This window comes from Coregonus clupeaformis, chromosome 10 (assembly GCF_020615455.1).
Source record: "Coregonus clupeaformis isolate EN_2021a chromosome 10, ASM2061545v1, whole genome shotgun sequence".
Classification (NCBI taxonomy): domain Eukaryota; kingdom Metazoa; phylum Chordata; class Actinopteri; order Salmoniformes; family Salmonidae; genus Coregonus; species Coregonus clupeaformis.
This window is the reverse complement of record NC_059201.1, coordinates 22,882,432-22,903,421: the sequence shown is the minus strand read 5'-3', so window position 1 is coordinate 22,903,421 and position 20,990 is coordinate 22,882,432. Positions and strand designations below refer to the sequence as shown.

General features: G+C 44.4%; 1 protein-coding gene across 3 annotated transcripts in view; it reads right to left on the bottom strand.

The window, feature by feature from the left end:
• The window catches only part of arhgef10la (Rho guanine nucleotide exchange factor (GEF) 10-like a), a 127,148-nt gene that overhangs the window by 60,584 nt on the left and 45,574 nt on the right, over positions 1-20,990 (bottom strand). For all 3 annotated transcript variants that reach the window (XM_041888422.2, XM_041888423.2, XM_041888424.2), the window contains 3 exons: positions 17,334-17,449; positions 16,067-16,194; positions 4,972-5,072 (listed from right to left, as the gene is read on the bottom strand). In XM_041888422.2, coding sequence (XP_041744356.2) covers positions 4,972-5,072; positions 16,067-16,194; positions 17,334-17,449 — 345 coding nt within the window. The remainder of the gene's footprint in view (positions 1-4,971; positions 5,073-16,066; positions 16,195-17,333; positions 17,450-20,990) is intronic.

Sequence of the window (20,990 nt, the reverse complement as noted above, 5' to 3'; positions counted from 1 at the left end):
GTAATTTTCATCATAGGTACACGTCAACTATGACAGACAAAATGAGAATTTTTTTTCCAGAAAATCACATTGTAGGATTTTTTATGAATTTATTTGCAAATTATGGTGGAAAATAATTATTTGGTCAATAACAAAAGTTTCTCAATACTTTGTTATATACCCTTTGTTGGCAATGACACAGGTCAAACATTTTCTGTAAGTCTTCACAAGGTTTTCACACACTGATGCTGGTATTTTGGCCCATTCCTCCATGCAGATCTCCTCTAGAGCAGTGATGTTTTGGGGCTGTCGCTGGGCAACACGGACTTTCAACTCCCTCCAAAGATTTTCTATGGGGTTGAGATCTGGAGACTGGCTAGGCCACTCCAGGACCTTGAAATGCTTCTTACGAAGCCACTCCTTCGTTGCCCGGGCGGTGTGTTTGGGATCATTGTCATGCTAAAAGACCCAGCCACGTTTCATCTTCAATGCCCTTGCTGATGGAAGGAGGTTTTCACTCAAAATCTCACGATCCATGGCCCCATTCATTCTTTCCTTTACACGGACCAGTCGTCCTGGTCCCTTTGCACAAAAACAGCCCCAAAGCATGATGTTTCCATCAGCATTCTTTGTCCTCCAAACACGACGAGTTGAGTTTTTACCAAAAAGTTCTATTTTGGTTTCATCTGACCATATGACATTCTCCCAATCCTCTTCTGGATCATCCAAATGCACTCTAGCAAACTTCAGACGGGCCTGGACATGTACTGGCTTAAGCAGGGGGACACGTCTGGCACTGCAGGATTTGAGTCCCTGGCGGCGTAGTGTGTTACTGATGGTAGGCTTTGTTACTTTGGTCCCAGCTCTCTGCAGGTCATTCACTAGGCCCCCCCGTGTGGTTCTGGGATTTTTGCTCACCGTTCTTGTGATCATTTTGACCCCACGTGGAGCCCCAGATCGAGGGAGATTATCAGTGGTCTTGTATGTCTTCCATTTCCTAATAATTGCTCCCACAGTTGATTTCTTCAAACCAAGCTGCATACCTATTGCAGATTCAGTCTTCCCAGCCTGGTGCAGGTCTACAATTTTGTTTCTGGTGTCCTTTGACAGCTCTTTGGTCTTGTCCATAGTGGAGTTTGGAGTGTGACTGTTTGAGGTTGTGGACAGGTGTCTTTTATACTGATAACAAGTTCAAACAGGTGCCATTAATACAGGTAACGAGTGGAGGACAGAGGAGCCTCTTAAAGAAGAAGTTACAGGTCTGTGAGAGCCAGAAATCTTGCTTGTTTGTAGGTGACCAAATACTTATTTTCCACCATAATTTGCAAATCAATTCATAAAAAATGCTACAATGTGATTTTCTGAGAAAAAATTTCTCAATTTGTCTGTCATAGTTGACGTGTACCTATGATGAAAATTACAGGCCTCTCTCATCTTTTTGAGTGGGAGAACTTGCACAATTGGTGGCTGACTAAATACTTTTTTTCCCCACTGTAAGTGTCAGTATGTAAGGTCTAAACCTATAGTCCTAATCTATGAAACTACCACAATAATGCATAGTGAATATAACCTGTGACATTAGGAAGCCAGAGAAATAAGTGGATATGGAATGCATACAGGCAGGTAAAGTGATGGAGAGAAAGTTTTAGGGCAGGTCATGATGTTTTGTATTAAAAACATTCCAAATATTGAACTTTAAATAGGCTGTTGAAAATGCTTGTCCCTCTCGCTGAGTATCTAGCTGCTATCTGTGTTTCGGGGATCTTTACACTTAGACCCCAACAACCACTTATTAGTGTCAGCCCAGATTGTTATTTGCTCATCACCATAAAAACATTTTGTGAAGCATCGTGAGCTTGGCATTGGGGAGGGTTGCCGTTGTTGTGCAGCCAGTGTATTCTGCAAAAACATTAGCTCTCCAAGTAATAACCGGATTACTTTTTTATTTTATTACGATCCCCATTAGCTGACTCCAATGGCGATAGCTAGTCTTACTGGGGTCCGACACATAACGAAAAAGACATTACAGACAAAATACTTTACAATTTACACCCATTTAAAAACATTGACATTTAGTGTGTGTGTGTGTGTGTATCTATCAATTACACATACATGTCAGTACATACACACAAAAATCTGGTCACATGGGGAGAGGCATTGTGCCGTGAGGTGTTGCTTTATTTGGTTTTTGAAACCAGGTTTGCTGTTCACTTGGAAGGGAGTTCCATGCAATCATGCCTCTGTATAATACTGTACGTTTCCTTGAATTTGTTCTGGACCTGGGGACTGTGAAAAGACCCCAACAGGGGTAAGTGTGTGTGTGTGTCAGTGATGTGTGTAAGTTGACTCTGCAAACAATTTGGAATTTGCAACACATTAATGTTTCTTATAAAAACAAGAAGCGATGCAATCAGTCTTTTCTCAACTCTTAGCCAATAGAGACTGGCATGCATAGTATTGATATTACCCTTCTGATTACAATGAAGAGCAAGATGTGCTGCTCTGTTCTGGGCCAGCTGCAGCTTAACTAGGTCTTTCTTTGCAGCACTTGACCATATGACTGGACAATAATCAAGATAAGATAAAACTAGAGCCTGCAGGACTTGCTTTGTGGACTGTGGGGCCAAAAAAAACAGATAATCTCTTATCAAGGACAGACCTCTCACCATCTTTACACACAATCAATCAATATATGTTTTGACCATGACGGTTTACAATCTAAGGTAATACCAAGTAATTTAGTCTCTTCAACTTGCTCAACAGCCTCACCATTAATTACCAGATTACCAAATACAATGATCTTAGTTTTAGAGATGTTCCGGACCAGTTTATTACTGGCCACCCATTCAAAAACTGACTGCAACTCTTTGTTTAGGGTTGCAGTGATTTCACTAGCAGTGGTTGATGACGTGTATATTGTTGAATCATCAGCATACATGGACACACAGGTTTTGTTTAATGCCAGTGGCAGGTCAATAGTAAAAATAGAAAAGAGTAGAGGGCCAAGATAGCTGCCCTGCAGTACACAACACTTTACATGTTTAACATTAAAGAAGCTTCCATTAAAGAAAACCTTCTGTGTTCTATTAGATAGATAGCTCTGAATCCACCATATGGCAGAGGTTGAAAAGCTCTGCAAAAAGGATGATACAAGCACTTGGCAAAAGCTGGGGAAGCGGAGGAAACAACGCAAACCAAAATACCAAACAAATACCAAACAAACATCTCCACACTGTTGTTGTCCTAGCTTGTCTTAGAAAAACATATTGAGTATACTACACAGACTAAAGCTTTCAGAATGGTACTAAAATGTGTTTTGAGAGTAATTTGGCGTTGCATTTCGTCCAATCAGCGGCAGGTAGCCTAGTGGTTAGAGCATTGGGCTAGTAGCAGAAAGGTTGAAAAGGTGAAAAAATCTGTCGATGTACCCTTGAGCAAGGCACTTAACACTAATTGCTCCAGGGTCGCTGCTGATTATGGCTGACCCTGGCCGTGACCCCACTCTGTCACACATCCGTATAATACACACTTGTGTGAAACTGGACAAATATAAGCACCCACCAAATGATTATCATATGGGTAGGGAGGTAGCTGTTATGCTATGATTGCTATAAGCTATCTATATGCTACATCGTTTCTATAGATCCCATGTCCTAATCAGTACTCCTGCTGTGTTGTTGATGTAAGTGTGGGCAGCACTGCAAGGCAGTGTATGGTGATGTTTTTTATTCCTTTCTGACACAGTCAGACAACATCCCAGGCTCTGCTGGAGAGCCTACAGATGTACTCCAGCACACAACCTCACGCCCTGTGAGAGCTGCAGCACCATGCAGAGATCCACTCTATTGGTCTTTTCACTGGCATTTCTGAGGACAGATAGAGATATTCAGATGTCTGATGGAGAAACGAACACCGGGGATAGCCAAACAGACACGACTTTAACCTATAACACATAACAGTAGACTTAATCCCGGCCCCATCGATCCCTGTATGAGTTGTCCCTTGGGGCTGCACAACAGGATGTTGTTCAATTGCATCTCTGGCTGCTCATCTGTAAAATGCATTTCATGTTGTGGTATTTAATCTGGTTCCAGTAACTTCCTTTGAAACCTTTACAGATCTGTGCAGGAGCTTACTGTGAAACCAACGGCCTCTGGGAGTTAAGCAGCCTAACACAGAGCAGTGCCCAAGCAATATGATATCAGAGCACTTAGAGAGCAACACCATAGACCCAAAACCATGAGTGGGTTATGTGTGTGCGTATATGTTTGGGTGAGTGTATGCGTGTGTCAGGAGGGGGTGCCTGGGGTGATGGGGAAATAGGAATGATGGGAGGGAAGCTAATGTCACCATGGCCAAATAATCAGATTAATATCGTGTGCAGTGGCCCTGGCTGGCTCTGCACGTGCCAGTTGATCAGAACACGCTTTGATGAACCTCCCAATGGATGGTCTCCAGCATCAATGGGTGGAGTCAGGCTATAGAGCCAGGCTTTCGGTAGTGGGGAGGGGGAAACTGGAGCGGTAGGCAGTAGGAAAGCACAGTGCTGCTCCCTGCTGGAAAGGGACCAGTGCTGGTGCAGTCCCCTCAGACTGCGTGTGCCTTCATACTCAGCTCAATATTGCCTAGTCTCTGAGGCCAAGCACACATTATACAGAATATACACATTATCCCTGAGGGAGGTCTTTGGTTAATCTGATTCAATAACACACAACACCAGACTTTCACTGAGCCAATGACCATAAAACAAACCACACAGTGCCTTAGCTGGAGCATGTGCCTTAACCACCTTATCTGATATGTTACTGCTCTTTTGTGAGGATTTGTAAATGAAATGTTTTAACCACTACTCTATAAAGCCTAAACAACACCACAGAAATCAATTCACCGTGTGTAATTTGCAGCTGTAACTATGTATTATGTATGTAACTGTGTTTTATGTACACCCCCCACTGATTTCAGTAAGGAAGGGTCATGTAATGTAGTACTCACGCTGTGCAATCTTGGCCAGGTGCAGCCGGTTGACCCAGGAGATCTTGCTGAGGGGGCTGGGGGTGTTGAAAACCACCATGAAGCTGACGGGACGTCCCGACCTAGAGGGGAATACCCACACAGACACACACAACGTAAAACACCTGACTCATGCTCTGTGGGGACCTCATCAAGACCATTGTTCTACTGTACACAGCAAAGCAGCAGCTAAAAGCCCATTTGTGTTTTATGGGTCATGCACTGCACTGGAAAATAGCCTAAAGCTGTAGGAATAGTGGCATAGTACTCCATAGAGCCAATCAATGCACAAAGACAAATACCACAGACAAATGTCCTGCAAAGGCCAGTTCCTTTTCAATGACAGCCCACACAGACTAAATAACAAGTTCCAGGTGCCATTTCAGAATTTCAAACTGAAATCCAATAAAGCCAAGGACTCTTTTGTTCTATGCAGGGTCATATAAGATATGGCTCTGGGACTGTAGTCATCAGCTTCCAAAACCAGGACAGTGCTGCAGACTGGTCTGTTCTATGGATGTATGTTGGGTTTGGATATGTCATGAGATTGTGATATGGTTGGATTATATGATGATGAAATTCTAGGCTGCTGATTGTGTAAACTTATCTTTATGTGATTTCTTGAAGCGGTTTGTGCTGTATTTTACACATGTATTTTAAACTCCCACTGAAAAAATGAAAACATACTGTAGCTTTATTCTAGTGTACTATAAGACTGCCTACTCTTCCCCTTTGGAGGTCCTTCTGGTAGCAGGAGGACAGGGAGGAGAGGGAAAGGGAGGAGAGTCCTGTAACCACAGAGCTGTGACAAACAGCACGTTTCTCCCCGTTTCAATCAGGATATTGGAAGTGATGTGAAGGTCAAATGATGCAACGCGCCGTTTGACCCTGAAGGTAGCAGTGCAGTCACCGCCACACTGAGATGCCCAGATCAGATAAGAGAGAGGATGAGAGGGGAGCATGAGCTGCTAACACACAAAGAAGGAGCCCCCCTGCTCCTTGCCCCTCACCCGCCGACATGCCTTTTACACTATGGGTAAAAGCTGACAGTTCTGGTCCTGCATGTGGGAATAATGTGATCCTTGAACAGGGGAGCTCAGTGTGGAACTATTAAAGGTCATATGCGTCTGGTAGGGGCTTAGTACTCTGAGATCAGCAGCTGTGAACCAGCCACCAGGTTACCGCTCACAAGTCCTCCGGCTCAGTGCTCACGCTCTCGTCCTTGCAGTCTGTACAGACTTAGGATCTTAATTTGATCACTCTTTTGTTGCTGAGAATTTTCCTGCACCGCAGATGAGTTAGGAGTTAGTGATTTACATAAATTCACTGAAAACCCACGCTAACACAAGGTTATAGTAACAGTATTGCACTTTTCATGTATAGCCTAACCACTGATCAAGCAACATTATGGACTAAACGTTCAAATCCTGTTGCTGCAGGATTATTTTGCTGTGACAATATAGGTAAAATGAAGATCCTACATCTGTATATGCAATACATCTGTATACGCAAAATACCTGTTAGTTTTTTCCTCTGTTCTACATGAATAAACAGGGACACAGATACTACTTGCTTCAAGTTGAGTGCCAGGCTAAAAGATACAACAGCAGCACACATCCTCAGTGATTCGATTCAGCAGCAGGCCTCCGGATAGCTGTTTTCCCTGAAAGCTGGCCCCATCTTAAAGGTGAAGCTCTCATACATTCCTTTCTGTCTCTATATCTCTCTCCCTCTCTCTTCACTTAGCCAGTGAAAGTACATTTGTCACTGTACCCAATGCCCTGCTTGTTAAAGAGCCATTCCTGACACACACACACACACACACACACACACACACACACACACACACACACACACACCAAAGGGAAGGCATTTCACATTCAGCTGTTCAGACATCATTAGAGGGTAATTGAGTGGAGAACGGTGTGCAGCCTGAGAATCTGCTTCTGTCATACCTGCCTGCTGCCCAGCCCGCTCCCAATTCATTTTCACTCAGACAGAGTGAGAGCGCGAGAGTAGACAAGGACAGGAAGATGTGAGTAAGATCTCCAACTTCTTTGACAAAAGTGGAGCTTTCACACCGAGATGTAATTCATACCCTTCACTGCTTAAATACAGCAGAAGCAATTTGCTGAAGAAAGAGAGAGACGAGGCGAGAGGGGAAAGAGAGGGGGGAAAAGATGAGAATGAAACTGCTCCTTTCATCGGATTGCGAGGAAGGGTAATACTCTACTCTCTCACTGCTCCAAACATGCTAAACAGAGCGGACTCTGAGTCCTCGCACCGGCTGATTGACAGGCGCAGTGCAGGTGTGCTGGTACACGGGCAGAATGGGGAAGTAGGCATGGGCACGCTGGCGGAACAGAGCCGAGTGGTGTGGAGCAAGGTCCCAGCCCCGCAGCATAGACCCGGGCTGATATATGGCTGTGGGTCACTGCTGAGGCACACATGGGACACTAATGCACAAGGACGGGACAGATGTTGGAGTGAGTGCTGAGCGAGAGCCTGTCACACAGCCGGCACACACCTATTCTCCAGACATTGATAGAGGTCAGTCAGAGGCCCCTGTGGGAGCTACAGTGTGCCTAGACCAGGACCTGCCTGGACTGGGAAAGTCACAACTTAGCTGCTCATTGAGAGGTGAGTGAAAGTCATGCATGTGGCATGCAGCAAGTCAAAGACGAGACACCTACAGAAAATAAACCACAAGTCATCTGGCACAGCCTTGGCATTGACCCATGATTGCTGTTCTTTACACATTTGGCCTGTGTGTGTGTGCCTACAGCCATACTAAAGCAGCCATAGTTAAAGCGTGTGCTAACGATGTGCTGACACACATACTGCGGTGCCTTTGAGGCAGTGGTAGAGATTCCCCCATGTCCTCAGCTCAGCCTGTCCCTGCTCTGTGAGAAGGGATGGAGGGAAGGGGAGGCTGTGATGTGCTGACTTCCTGGCTCTCCCAGGCTGACAGGAGGGGACCAACTCGGTACAGGGGGGCCCTGCTGTGGATCCACTCTCACAGAGACCGAACAAGACTGTGTAGAGTATCAACGTGTGTGCGTGTGTGCATGTGTGCGTGATTGAAAGAGGGAAGGGTAGAGAGAGAGAGAGAGAGAGAGAGAGAGAGAGAGAGAGAGAGAGAGAGAGAGAGAGAGAGAGAGAGAGAGAGAGAGAGAGAGAGAGAGAGAGAGAGAGATGCACCACCTGTCACCCCACCAATCACCACCAACCCCCAGCCCTAAGGCCCTCTGCTGGCCCTGCCACCTTCAACCCCCAGCCCTGCCTGCCAAGCAACCAGCCAGCCACCCGCCACAGAGGCCTGGCCTCAATTAGTCTGCTATCAGAGTCCCTGCCCAGCTCTCTCTCCTAAAGGAACTCTCTCTTTTTCATCCTCAGGTTTTATCTCCTGCTTCTCCTCACAATCTACACTCTACACTAGAGTACAGGTCTCTATAGGATTCCACTTGCTCAAAGCATCCCCACCCCCACACTCAATGCTGTAGAAACCTGCTTCTCTGTGTGGCAGAATGAGGTCTGTAGGATGCTACTAACAAATAATGTTACACTATGTGATACAGCTCACAGAGATGGGTAGGGGACAGCTCAAAGATGTTGCTCCCGCAATTTCCAGCATGTTTTTACAAAAAAGATAGATTTAGAGTTAGATAAACTTGGATTTTTTGGCAGGGACATATACAGGATGCTACCCTCCACAACATAACCTTCATTCCAAACCAAAACTCCAAACCTACAACCTGATTTTGGACGGAATTACCTGGAAGGCTTTCTACTACCAAGGATTACTATTCCCAAGCTGTACAGCAAATGCTCTGGCAAACAAACAGAAACCTGAAAACATCATCCAACCTGGAACTGAGTGAGTAATGTTTAGTCTGAAGCTATTTTTTTTACTTTCAAAAAGCAAGAAGAAAAATACATTACAATGATATATTTTACTTTATAAGGACTGAATGCTAAGGCTAGCAAGCTTGCTAGGACAAAGAGATACAACTTCAATTAGCACTGACGTGTGAAGTGAGAGGTGTCAAAGCCCTTGAGCCCAACAATGGCAGGAGAGTCGCACAGTCTATCCAAACAAAATGGAGAGGCCTTAGAAGCACCCTCCCCATGTTCAGAGGTAATTAAAATACAGTACCCTCTGAGTGCTGTGGCCAGGAAAGGGTGGCCACAGCACTCAAGGGAGTGATAGAAAAAGCTTCTTCTACTTTCCCCAACGCACAAGTAGTTATCTCAACCCTGCTACCACGAAAATACTTTCACCCCGCTACCACACAGCGGGTAAACGCAAGTATTTCCCGTGAATGTGCCTCAAAACCAAATGTCTACCTGGCCCACCACTCCACCCTGGACTTGAACAGCCTTTATGACCAGGTCCACCTATACAAGATAGCAGTGGCCACTTTCGCCCGGACCCTAAAGGATATCGCCCTCAACCGCAGACCCAACACCTCACACAGGAGCAACAGATCAACAGACACCCCGCCCAGACCAGTGAGACACTCTCCCAGACCTGCAGGAGCAGGTATATATACACGATCAAATGCAAATCTTAGAATCAACTATTAAAGACTACCAGAACCCACTGGATTATCGAATTACATTGAATGAACTACAGGACAAAATACAAACCCTCCAACCCAAAAAGGCCTGTGGTGTTGATGGTATCCTCAATGAAAATATAAAATATACAGACCAGAAATTCTAATTGGCTATACTTAAACACTTTAACATCATCCTTAGCTCTGGCATCTTCCCCAATATTTGGAGGCAAGGACTGATAATAATAATAATAATAACCCAATCCATAAAAGTGGAGATAAATTTGACCCCAATAACTACCGTGGGATATGCGTCAACAGCAACCTTGGGAAGATCCTCTGCATTATCATTAACAGCAGACTAGTTCATTTCCTCAGTGAAAAACAATGTACTGAGCAAATGTCAAATTGTCTTTTTACCAAATTACCGTACGACAGACCACGTATTCACCCTGCACACCCTAATTGACAAACAAACAAAACAAAATGAAGGCAAAGTCTTCTCATGCTTTGTTGATTTCAAAAAAGCTTTGGACTCAATTTGGCATGAGGGTCTGCTGTACAAATTGATGGAAAGTGGTGTTGGGGGAAAAACATATGGCATTATAAAATCCATGTACACAAACAACAAGTGTGCGGTTAAAATTGGCAAAAAACACACATATTTCTTTCCACAGGGCCGTGGGGTGAGACAGGGATGCAGTTTAAGCCCCACCCTCTTCAACATACAATGGCGAAAAAAAGTATTTAGTCAGCCACCAATTGTGCAAGTTCTCCCACTTAAAAAGATGAGAGAGGCCTGTAATTTTCATCATAGGTACACGTCAACTATGACAGACAAAATGAGGAAAAAAAATCCAGAAAATCACATTGTAGGACTTTTAATGAATTTATTTGCAAATTATGGTGGAAAATAAGTATTTGGTCAATAACAAAAGTTTCTCAATACTTTGTTATATACCCTTTGTTGGCAATGACACAGGTCAAAGGTTTTCACACACTGTTGCTGGTATTTTGGCCCATTCCTCCATGCAGATCTCCTCTAGAGCAGTGATGTTTTGGGGCTGTCGCTGGGCAACACGGACTTTCAACTCCCTCCAAAGATTTTCTATGGGGTTGAGATCTGGAGACTGGCTAGGCCACTCCAGGACCTTGAAATGCTTCTTACGAAGCCACTCCTTCGTTGCCCGGCCGGTGTGTTTGGGATCATTGTCATGCTGAAAGACCCAGCCACGTTTCATCTTCAATGCCCTTGCTGATGGAAGGAGGTTTTCACTCAAAATCTCACGATACATGGCCCCATTCATTCTTTCCTTTACACGGATCAGTCGTCCTGGTCCCTTTACAGAAAAACAGCCCCAAAGCATGATGTTTCCACCCCCATGCTTCACAGTAGGTATGGTGTTCTTTGGATGCAACTCAGCATTCTTTGTCCTCCAAACACGACGAGTTGAGTTTTTACCAAAAAGTTATATTTTGGTTTCATCTGACCATATGACATTCTCCCAATCCTCTTCTGGATCATCCAAATGCATTCTAGCAAACTTCAGACGGGCCTGGACATGTACTGGCTTAAGCAGGGGGACACGTCTGGCACTGCAGGATTTGTGTCCCTGGCGGCATAGTGTGTTACTGATGGTTGGCTTTGTTACTTTGGTCCCAGCTCTCTGCAGGTCCCCCCGTGTGGTTCTGGGATTTTTGCTCACCGTTCTTGTGATCATTTTGACCCCACGGGGTGAGATCTTGCGTGGAGCCCCAGATCGAGGGAGATTATCAGTGGTCTTGTATGTCTTCCATTTCCTAATAATTGCTCCCACAGTTGATTTCTTCAAACCAAGCTGCTTACCTATTGCAGATTCAGTCTTCCCAGCCTGGTGCAGGTCTACAATTTTGTTTCTGGTGTCCTTTGACAGCTCTTTGGTCTTGGCCATAGTGGAGTTTGGAGTGTGACTGTTTGAGGTTGTGGACAGGTGTCTTTTATACTGATAACAAGTTCAAACAGGTGCCATTAATACAGGTAATGAGTGGAGGTCTGTGAGAGCCAGAAATCTTGCTTGTTTGTAGGTGACCAAATACTTATTTTCCACCATAATTTGCAAATAAATTCATAAAAAATCCAACAATGTGATTTTTTGGAGAAAACAAAAATCTCAATTTGTCTGTCATAGTTGACGTGTACCTATGATGAAAATTACAGGCCTCTCTCATCTTTTTAAGTGGGAGAACTTGCACAATTGGTGGCTGACTAAATACTTTTTTTCCCCACTGTATATATCAACGAATTGGCGAGGGCACTAGAACAGTCTGCAGCACCCGGCCTCACCGTACTAGAATCTGAAGTCAAATGTCTACTCTTTGCTGATGACCTGGTGCTTCTGTCACCAACCAAGGAGGGCCTACAGCAGCACCTAGATCTTCTGCACAGATTCTGTCAGACCTGGGCCCTGACAGTAAATCTCAGTAAGACAAAAATAATGGTGTTCCAAAAAAAGTCCAGTTGCCAGGACCACAAATACAAATTCCTTCTAGACACCGTTGCCCTAGAGCACACAAAAAACTATACATACCTTGGCCTAAACATCAGCGCCACAGGTGACTTCCACAAAGCTGTGAACGATCTGAGAGACAAGGCTGGAAGGGCCTTCTATGCCATCAAAAGGAACATAAAATTCGACATACCATAGGATCTGGACAAAAATACTTGAATATGTTATAGAACCCATTGTCCTTTGTGGTTGTGAGGTCTGGGGTCCGCTCACCAACCAAGAATTCACAAAATGGGACAAACACTAAATTGAGATGCAGAATTCTGCAAAAATATCCTCAGTGTACAACGAAAAACACCAAATAATGCATGCAGAGCAGAATTAGGCCGATACCCGCTTATTATCAAAATCCAGAAAAGAGCCGTTAAATTCTATAACCACTTAAAAGGAACCGATTTCCAAATCTTCCATAACAAAGCCATCACCTACAGAGAGATGAACTTGGAGAAGAGTCCCCTAAGCAAGCTGGTCCTGGGGCTCTGTTCATAAACAGAAACAGACCCCACAGAGCCCCAGGACATCAACACAATTAGATCCAACCAAATCATGAGAAAACAAAAAGAGAATGACTTGACACATTGGAAAGAATAAAAAAAGAAACAGAGCAAACTAGAATGCTATTTGGCCCTAAACAAAGAGTACACAGTGGCAGAATACCTGACCACTGTGACTGACCCAAACTTAAGGAAAGCTTTGACTATGTACAGACTCAGTGAGCATAGCCTTGCTATTGAGAAAGGCCGCATAGGCAGACCTGGCTCTCAAGAGAAGACAGGCTATGTGCACACTGCCCACAAAATGAGGTGGAAACTGAGCTGCACTTCCTAACCTCCTGCCAAATGTATGACCATATTAGAGACACATATTTCCCTCAGATTACACAGATCCACAAAGAATTAGAAAACAAACCCAATTATGAAAATGTATGCACTCACTAACGGTAAGTCGCTCTGGATGAGAGCGTCTGCTAAATGACTAAAATGTAAAAAAATAAACTCCCTTATCTACTGGGTGAAATACCACTGTGTGCCATCACAGCAGCAAGATTTGTGACCTGTTGCCACAACAAAAGGGCAACCAGCGAAGAACAAACACCATTGTAAATACAACCCATATTTATGTTTATTTATTTTCCCATTTGTACTTTAACTATTTACACATTGTTACAATACTGTATATACAGTTGAAGTCGGAAGTTTACATACACCTTAGCCAAATACATTTAAACTCAGTTTTTCACAATTCCTGACATTTAATCCTAGTAAAAATTCCCTGTCTTAGGTCAGTTAGGATCACCACTTTATTTTAAGAATGTGAAATGTCAGAATAATAGTAGAGAATGATTTCTTTCAGCTTTTATTCCTTTCATCACATTCCCAGTGGGGTCAGAAGTTTAAATACACTCAATTAGTATTTGGTAGCATTGCCTTTAAATTGTTTAACTTGGGTCAAACGTTTCGGGTAGCCTTCCACAAGCTTCCCACAATAAGTTGGGTGAATTTTGGCCCATTCCTCCTGACAGAGCTGGTGTAACGGAGTTAGGTTTGTAGGCCTCCTTGCTCGCACACGCTTTTTCAGTTCTGCCCACAAATTTTCTATAGGATTGAGGTCAGGGCTTTGTGATGGCCACTCCAATACCTTGACTTTGTTGTCCTTAAGCCATTTTGCCACAACTTTGGAAGTATGCTTGGGGTCATTGTCCATTTGGAAGACCCATTTGCGACCAAGCTTTAACTTCCTGACTGATGTCTTGAGATGTTGCTTCAATATATCCACATAATTTTCCTTCCTCATGATGCCATCTATTTTGTGAAGTGCACCAGTCCCTCCTGCAGCAAAGCACCCCCACAGCATGATGCTGCCACCCCCGTGCTTCACGGTTGGCATGGTGTTCTTCGGCTTGCAAGCCGACCCCCTTTTTCCTCCAAACATAACAATGGTCATTATGGCCAAACAGTTCTATTTTTGTTTCATCAGACCAGAGGACATTTCTCCAAAAAGTACGATCTTTGGCCCCATGTGCAGTTGCAAACCGTAGTCTGGTTTTTTTAAGGCGGTTTTGGAGCAGTGGCTTCTTCCTTGCTGAGCGGCCTTTCAGGTTATGTCGATATAGGACTCGTTTTACTGTGGATATAGATACTTTTGTACCTGTTTCCTCCAGCATCTTCACAAGGTCCTTTGCTGTTGTTCTGGGATTGATTTGCACTTTTCGCACCAAAGTACGTTCTTCTCTAGGAAACAGTACGCGTCTCCTTCCTGAGCGGTATGACGGCTGCGTGGTCCAATGATGTTTATACTTGCGTACTATTGTTTGTACAGATGAACGTGGTACCTTCAGGCATTTGGAAATGGCTCCCAAGGATGAACCAGACTTGTGGAGGTCTACACTTTTTTTCGGAGGTCTTGGCAGATTTCTTTTGATTTTCCCATGATGTCAAGTAAAGAGGCACTGAGTTTGAAGGTAGGCCTTGAAATACATCCACAGGTGACTCAAATGATGTCAACTAGCCTATCAGAAGCTTCTAAAGCCATGACATAATTTTCTGGAATTTTCCAAGCTGTTTGAAGGCACAGTCAACTTAGTGTATGGAAACTTCTGACCCACTGGAATTGTGATACAGTGAATTATAAGTGAAATAATCTGTCTGTAAACAATTGTCATGCACAAAGTAGATGTCCTAACCGACTTGCCAAAACTATAGTTTGTTAACAAGAAATGTGTAGAGTGGTTGAAAAACTAGTTTTAATTACTCCAACCTAAGTGTATGTAAACTTCTGACTTCAACTGTATACATAATATGACATTTGAAATGTCTTTATTCTTTTGGAATTTCTGAGTGTAATGTTTACTGTTAATTTTATTGTTTATTTCACTTTTGTGTACTATCTACTTCACTTGCTTTGGTAATGTTAACATACGTTTCCCATGCCAATAAATCCCTTGAATTGAATTGAGAGAGAGAGAAAGAGGTACCAGTCTGCAGTGCTCTGCTGCTCAAGCTATCACCTTAGGTTCGATGGGTACATTTAGGACTTCGCTGCTACGTGCCCACCTCTGTCACCCTGCCTAGCCATGTTCCTGTGGTGGAGGTGGATCAAGGTCTATTTCCCTCCCTGGTCCTGCTACTCCCCTCCTCTCCTCCTCCTCCTCCTCCTCTCATCCTCCACACACTAGCAGCCACAGCACGACTCCCTCTTTAATCTGTCTTCATTCTCGATCCACCTCCTCTACTCTCAGCTGAGTCCATAGCCACTTCAGCACAATACGATATGCACATTCAGATTCACCACAGTGTGAGAGAATTATAGAAGCTCCCATTGTGGCACCTTTAGATTTGGTAAATCTAAAAATGACAAAATGAGCTGTCAGTCAAATACCACTTCCTATGTGTCCTTGAGGTGAACTACAATAACATTTTAAAAAATGATTCTGAACAAGTGAAAAACACATTTAATTTATGAAAATAACATGGCTAATGCTGTCAATTATTCCATTTGAGTTCTCAAGGAAGTGAATACTGTATGTAACGATCAGTTAATGACCCATCGTGGTGTGCAGTCTGGACCTCATTTGCCAGCCAGCTGTAGCAGAGGTGGGTGGGGGCAGGCTTTTAACACTGGCTGAGCATAATGGCAGGTAATGTGCTCTTTGAGGGTAAGTGAACACAGCATCAGGCTCCTTCATCATCATAACGTTAGCGCCCAGGCACATTAAAATACTTGTCACCAGCTATTATCTTTATGTGCTGCGTGTGACGGCCTGTTTTCCGAGTTATGGATTAGGCTATTTCTCCAGCAACCTGTTTTCTGGAGTGAAGATAGCAGTGTAAAACAAGCCCTCACAGTTCAATTTGGCCCCTTTAAATCATAAAATCACACGAGTGAAGATAGTGGATGAAATCCACACATTGGATGGTACTACAGTATGGCTGACTTTATCACAAGGCCCAGTAATATTGAGGTAATACTCACTTGTCTGGTCTCCCAGGCACCTGCAGGCGTAAGCGGCACTTGTTGGCACTCTGAATCTGATCCTCCTTGATCCGGATGAGTCTCTGGAGAGCTAGACACCAGTCCTGGGCCACGGTCGTGTTCAGGTTCTATGATCCACAAACACACAAGAACATTCAGCTGTGACATGAAAATATAGCTACATTACAGTACATACTCCCATGTGCATGCAATTCTCCCATCCACTCCTACATGATGTACTTCTGCTTACATTCACAACCTTACATTCAAAACCATAACTTAAGTATGCCATGCTTATAGTCACACCATCATGCATGGACTATAATGACATACTTACACTCTCTATTAAAAGAACCGACCACACCCTCCTCATAAAACTGCTCTGATTTATAGACCCTTTCATCAACCCATGGCCAAAGCACTTTTATTCCATCAAATATAACGTTTACACATTACATCTCCTACTCCACTTTTACAGTTTAGTCCTCCTGGTTAAATAGAATCAAATACATTTTGAAGTCAATGAGCCATGCAGAAGTATTTCCTATATTTGTTTGGTGGACATTTTTATTATAACTGGGTGGGGTGTGAAATCAGTGATATGGAGAAAAGCTGATTTTACTCCACCTAAGGACATTGAGCTCATTAAAATCAGAGAGACAAAAAGGCCACCTTTCCACTGAGAGGCTCTTTGGTGATTGCTGGAGTACACTGTGACTGTGTTATGTACAGTGGCTTTAATGTCATGGTGGCAGACAGACACACTACTGGGAGGTGTCCTGATTTGAAGACAGCATAGCTCACTGCAAGAGAGAGGCACTCCGTTCTTCAGGAGATAGCCTTCAAATTTGTTGTTGTACAGTACTGAGCATTTTACAAAATAACACTTTGTTCATGTTCAAAGCATTATGTGTTCTCAGGGATTTAGACCTGTAGTTAGTTGGGTTGTAGTAGAAACAAATCACCTTTGATCAACCTTACATTTGCAAGCAGTATTTTGAAATATCAGCTTTATTAATAATTTGTCAAGCTGCAAATTAAATCTATTTTAAGTAAAAAGCAGTGCTTTTGGAGGTCAAGTTGTGGTGCATGTTTTTAAAGTGGGTAATTTGGATGTAGGCTTTTGTGAGTAACTCTGGGCTGTGTAGTGGTGCGAAAAATTACAACAGTAGACCCACAGGTTGGGGTTTGGGCTGTGTTCTAAGTAGTGAGGTGGCGTGTGACAGTGGTTTGGCTGTAGTGGTGTGGGCTGGTGTTATACAGTTACCTGGTATGTCCCCTGTAGCGTTCCCACCAGTAGTGTGATCTCGTCCACCACAGACAGGTCATGCTGCAGCTCCTGGAGCTCCTGGTAGAGCCGAGGAGGACCCAGGATTACCTTCCCTGTGGACAACACACAACATGGCACAACACAGTACACACATCAACAGGTTACACCATTAACATCAAATCAAATGTTATTTGTCACATGCTTTGTAAACAACAGGTGTAGACTAACAGTGAAATGCTTACAGGTCCTTTTCCAACAACGCAGAGTTAAAGATAGAAATTGTGACACTAGGAATAAATACACAGTGAATAACGAATAACAATAACACGTTTTTTTTAAACATGGCTATATACAGGGAGTACCAGTATCAAGTCGATGTGCAGAAGTTTGAGGTAATTGAGGTAGCTATGTACATATAACTATGGGGTAAAGTGACTAGGCAACAGGATATATAATAGACAGCAGCGTGTGTGTGTGTGGGTATATGTAGTGTGTGTATGTGTGTGTTGGTGTGTGAGTGTGTGGTTAGAGTCCAGTGTGGGTCCTGTTGGTTCCAGACTTGGTGCACTGGTACCACTTGCCGTGCGGTAGCAGAGAGAACAGTGTATGGCTTGGGTGGCTGGAGTCTTTGACAATGTTTAGGGCCTTCCTCTGACACCGCCTGGTATAGAGGTCCTGTATGGCAGGGAACTCGTCCCCAGTGATGTACTGGGCCGTACGCACCACTCTCTGTAGCGCCTTACAGTCAGGTGCCTTGCAGTTGCCGTACCAAGTGGTGATGCAGCCAGTCAAGATGCTCTCAATAGTGCAGCTGTATAACTTTTTGAGGATCTGAGGGCCTTTTCCAAATCTTTTCAGCCTCCTGAGGTGGAAGAGGTGCTGTCTTGCCCTCTTCACAACTGTGTGGGAGTGTGTGGACAATGTTAATTCCGTAGTGATGTGGACACCATGGAACTTGAAGCTCTCACCATGCTCCACTACAGCCCCATCGATATGGATGGGGGCATGCTTGCCCCTCTGTTTCCTGTAGTCCATGATCAGCTCCTTTGTTTTGCTGACATTAAGGGAGAGGTTTTTCTGACCTCCTCCCTATAGGCTGCCACATCTTCGTCGGTGATCAGGCCTACCACCGTCGTGTCATCAGCAAACTTGATGATGATGTTGGAGTCGTGTGCGGCCACACAGTCGTGGGTGAACAGGGAATACAGGAGGGGACTAAGCACACACCCCAGAGGGGCCCCATGTTGATAGTCAGTGTGGCAGATGTGTTGTTGCCTACCCTCAGGAAGTCCAGGATCAGAAGGAGGTGTTCAGTCCCAGGTTCCTGAGCTTGGTGATGAGCTTGGAGAGGACTATGGTGTTGAATGCTGAGCTGTAGTCAATGAACAGCATTCTTACATAGGTATTCCTTTTGTCCAGGTGGGTGAGGGCAGTGTGAAGTACAATAGAGATTGCACCATCTGTGGATCTGTTGGGGTGGTATGTGAATTGGAGTGGGTCCAGGGTGTCTGGGATGATGGTGTTGATGTGAGCCATGACCAGCCTTTCAAAGCTTTTCATGGCTATAGATGTGAGTGTTACGGGAAGATAGTCATTTAGGCAGGTTACCTTGGCGTTCTTGGGCACGGGGACTATGGTGGTCTGCTTGAAACAAGTTGGTATTACAGACCGGGTCAGGGAAAGGTTATAAATGTCAGTGAAGACACTTGCCAGGTGGTCAGCGCATTCTCTGAGTTTGCGTCCTGGTATTCCGTTTGGACCCGCAGCCTTGTGAATGTTAACCTGTTTAAAGGGCTTACTCACATCAGCTACGAAGAGCAAGATCACACAGTCGTCTGGAACAGCTGGTGCGCTCGTGCATGGTTCCGTGTTATTTGCCTTGAAGCGAACATAGAAGGCATTTAACTTGTCTGGTATGTTTGCATTGCTGGGCTTTTTCGTGGCTGGGTTTCCCATTGTAATCATATGATAGTTTACAAACTCTGCTACTTCCGTTGAGCATCAGAGCCAGCGTAGTAGGATTCGATCTTAGTCTTGTATTGAAGTTTTGCCTGTTTGATGGCTTGTCGGAGGCCGTAGCGGGACTTTTTATATGATTCCGGATTAGTGTCCCGCTCCTTGAAGGCAGCAGCTCTGGCCTTTAGCTCAGTGCGGATGTTGCTGTAATCCATGGCTTCTGGTTGGGGTATGTACGTATGGTCACTGTGGGGATGACGTTGTTGATGCACTTATTAATGAAGCCGGTGACTGTTCGTAAACTCATACATGTTATTGGATAAATCCATGGCATATATTCCAGTCTGTGCTAGCAAAACATTCCTGTAGCTTAGCATCGGCTTCATCAGACCACTTCTGTATTGAGCACATCACTCTTACTTCCTGTTTGAGTTTTTGCTTGTAAACAGGAGGATAAAATTATGGTCTGATTTGCCAAAGGGAGGGCAAGGGAGGGCCTTGTAAGAGCTCAAGGTCAAACAACTATTGCAATCCCCAATAGAACTGTAATTCTTTACATTCCTGAACTACAATCACTAGTAGAAGTGATAAAAGAAAACTTGAATTTCCACTAACAAAGGAGCTCAATGTGTGATGGATCGATCGCTGCCGTTATTTGTTGAATGGTCTGAATGTAGTCTGGAGTCTGAATGTATAACTAAAAAGCAGATAGAGAAACGTGGCCATTTGGAGCTAATATGACGCCCTTTTTCCCGGCAAAAGGAATGCAGGAGTCTCATTAGACGTGAGATTTACCAATCGACTTGGGAGCATACTGTCTTCACATTCTCCAACCCCCAGCGAGAGCAGAGAGAGGCAAGTATTGTTCTCTTAAAGAGAGCCTTTGTAACCTTTGGGGATTTAATGGGATCTCTGACATGGACGGGCACAGACATCTGTCATCTGTGAGACACGATCAATAGCAGACATCTGAATATAAAGAGGTGTGCCTGCCATGAGCTTCTGTACACAATGGCTTCCCTGTATCTGTGAGGCATTGGGATGCGCTGGCACACAGGTCCGTTGTGTCCCCGCCCGCCTGGAGTTGGCCTCAGCCCCGGAGGTGAATGTGCTGAGTTGTAATCCAGCGTAATCCCGTTGGTGTGGCAGGATTGGTTTTCACACTCAGACAAGGTTATTCACAGTGGCCGCCGGGCACGTAGCAGCAAGGCAGGGCTGAGCCCACAGGGGCCCCTGCCCATCCTTCCAAGGGCAGCCACCTCATGTAACAACAGCCAGCAGGAATATCCATCCTCAACCTATAGTCCAGCTGGTGCTGCATCCAGCTCTGGGAACTAAACTGAGGGAATTTACAGCAGCCACTGCTTCCAAATCCCCAATATATACAGTCATTGGTCCAAATATGCACCAAAACCATAGACTAATCCCCATCCGAACCTGCACACCAGCTCACTGCATGTAAGTGCAGCATTGCATTCTCGTTTCAGTGTCAGTATAAAACATGTGGGACAATAATAAGTCTGTAATGGGGTGGGAGAAGCTAAGAGAGAGAGAGGAGAGGAGAGAGAGAGAATTGAGAGATCCCTGTAGTTCTCAGAAGGCCAGCCTTCTCCATCAATAAAGGAGGGCACCAGGGCCAGAGATGAAAAATTAGTCAATTTCTCTCCAAGCCGTGGGAGCGTGGGATTTAGGCAGGAC